Source organism: Pleurodeles waltl, chromosome 2_1 (genome assembly GCF_031143425.1).
Source record: "Pleurodeles waltl isolate 20211129_DDA chromosome 2_1, aPleWal1.hap1.20221129, whole genome shotgun sequence".
Classification (NCBI taxonomy): Eukaryota; Metazoa; Chordata; class Amphibia; order Caudata; family Salamandridae; genus Pleurodeles; species Pleurodeles waltl.
In genome coordinates, this window is record NC_090438.1 from 35,179,154 (window position 1) to 35,181,927 (window position 2,774).

The 2,774-nt window shown below is 52.3% G+C and overlaps 1 protein-coding gene across 1 annotated transcript; it reads left to right on the forward strand.

Annotated features, from left to right (window-relative positions):
- Positions 1 to 887: 887 nt before the first annotated feature.
- LOC138259307 (uncharacterized) lies at positions 888 to 2,003 on the forward strand. Its single transcript, XM_069206930.1, has one exon. It carries the CDS (start codon positions 888 to 890, stop codon positions 2,001 to 2,003), a length of 1,116 nt encoding a protein of 371 aa, XP_069063031.1.
- The last annotated feature ends 771 nt before the right edge of the window (positions 2,004 to 2,774 follow it).

Consider the following 2,774-nt stretch of genomic DNA (forward strand, 5'->3'; position numbering starts at 1 on the left):
TGCTTACCTCCACTGCCTAGACATCTTCAAGTGGTCTGGACACTGACCCCTTCTTTTTCAGGTTCTTCACATCCGGAATCCACCCTTGGGTACTACCGACCTGGTCCACGGGTCACAACAGCAGCTGGACAATCGAGGCTCCCATAGACTCCAACAAAGGCTTCCAATGTTACTTCCCCCCTATGCACCTGGGCTCCCTGGTGTTGGTCCTCTGATCTTCTGGGTATCCACAAGGGGTGGTACTGTCCAACCTTCTTTGTGCCAACTGGTTTCCTTCCTAGTGGGTCCACTGGGAAGGGTCCTGCATCCATAAAAATCCAACCATGATGGTCCTGCATTAGCCTATGGGCTACCCGGCTCAAATACAACTCTGCGCCTGTGGGATTTTTGGTTCTTACCTTTGTAATTTCCTACTTCCCCAGCCCCTGGGATTGCAGCACACTAACCTTGGTTGGGCACCTCCATTCTTATACCACTTTCTTAATACAGGGTTTGACCCCTCTCCCCTCATAGGGCCCCATGTCTTTCTATGCTATTCCTGTTTGTTTCTGAATATATATTTTGTGTGAAGATATCTCTAAGGGGAGATATGCCAAGGTTAGTATAGTCTTTAGTGTTATAATGAAGAATACTTTATTTTTGTAACACCTGGTATGGTTATTTCTTATGTAACAGTTAGTGACTGAAAACTGTGGTATTGTAAGTGCTTTGCACTCCTCCTTGATAAGCCTGAGCTGCTCTCCACAGCTCCCCTAGAGAGCTTTGGTTATCTAGGCACCAAAACACTATCACTAAGGGTTTCCTGGACTCAGTATAGGGTGCCACAGCATAGGTGTACCCCATAGACTGAGGCAGCCTCCTACGTACTCCACCCCCAGAGCGCCTTAATGTCTCAACCCCAGAGCGCCTTAATGCCTCAACCCCAGAGCGCCTTAATGCCTCAACCCCAGAGCGCCATAATGCCTCAACCCCAGAGCGCCTTAATGCCTCAACCCCAGAGCGCCTTAATGCCTCAACCCCAGAGCGCCTTAATGCCTCAACCCCAGAGCGCCTTAATGCCTCAACCCCAGAGCGCCTTAATGCCTCAACCCAAGAGCGCCTTCATGCCTCAACCCCAGAGCGCCTTCATGCCTCGCCCCCAGAGCGCCTTCATGCCTTGCCCCCAGAGCGCCTTCATGCCTCGCCCCCAGAGCGCCTTCATGCCTCGCCCCCAGAGCGCCTTCATGCCTCGCCCCCAGAGCGCCTTCATGCCTCGCCCCCAGAGCGCCTTCATGCCTCGCCCCCAGAGCGCCTTAATGCCTCGCCCCCAGAGCGCCTTAATGCCTCACCCCCAGAGCGCCTTAATGCCTCACCCCCAGAGCGCCTCAATGCCTCACCCCCAGAGCGCCTCAATGCCTCACCCCCAGAGCGCCTCAATGCCTCTTCCCAGAGCGCCTCAATGCCTCACCCCAGAGCGCCTCAATGCCTCACCCCCAGAGCGCCTCAATGCCTCACCCCCAGAGCGCCTTAATGCCTCACCCCCAGAGCGCCTTAATGCCTCACCCCCAGAGCGCCTTAATGCCTCACCCCCAGAGCGCCTTAATGCCTCACCCCCAGAGCGCCTTCATGCCTCACCCCCAGAGCGCCTTCATGCCTCAACCCCAGAGCGCCTTCATGCCTCAACCCCAGAGCGCCTTCATGCCTCAACCCCAGAGCGCCTTCATGCCTCAACCCCAGAGCGCCTTCATGCCTCAACCCCAGAGCGCCTTCATGCCTCAACCCCAGAGCGCCTTCATGCCTCAACCCCAGAGCGCCTTCATGCCTCAACCCCAGAGCGCCTTCATGCCTCAACCCCAGAGCGCCTTCATGCCTCAACCCCAGAGCGCCTTCATGCCTCAACCCCAGAGCGCCTTAATGCCTCGCCCCCAGAGCACCTTAATGCCTCGCCCCCAGAGCGCCTTAATGCCTCACCCTGGTTCGCCTTAATGCCTCAGCTTATGAATGTCAACCCTTGTTGTGGCTAAGCCACCTTAATACTTTGACCCAATATTCTCATCCAAACCCTCCCAATAGATATTGGCCTGCTCTTGCTTGCATGCATGCATGTATGTATGTCTGTGGTCTTTCTCTAGTGCAAACCAAGCCAAAAGGCTGCAGAGCACTGTACTGGGTCATACACAGCCATAAAGTCAGCAAGTCATAGAAGATGTAGCTCATTTGTAAACAGTTGATGCATTGTGATGTAATGTTCTTTATTAGAGACTCATCTTCAACTCTTCCTTAAATTGGAGCAGTGTTTGGGCAGTCCTATTAGATATGGGGATTTTGTTCCAGATCTTGGGTGCATAGTTGGAAAATGCCTGCTGCATTGTTTTTTTTTTCTTTCCTTTTTACACTTCTTAGCCTGTAGTCTGATTGTCTCCTGGTTGCAGGTGTACTAAGAACCAGTAGAGTTGGTGAACTTGTCTGCAAGGCAAGCGGGTTGCTGGCCGTGATGGCTTTGTAAATGATGCGGCTGATTTTGAAGATGGTGTGGGCCAGCAAGAGGAGCCAATGGATTTCCATGAGGATGGAGGACATATGGTGATATTTCTTCAGACCCAGGATAAAACTTGATGTGCATGTGGGATGCCCTTAAAGGATGCCAGTATTGACTCTGAGGCCACTGAGCAAGAGGTTTATCACTTTCCAATTTTGAGAGTATGAGAGCTTGAACAGCAGTTAAGAAGTCTCTTTCTGGAAAAAGCGGTTTCACTTTCTTTAGACGAGAAATGTTATACCAGGATGTCTTTTTT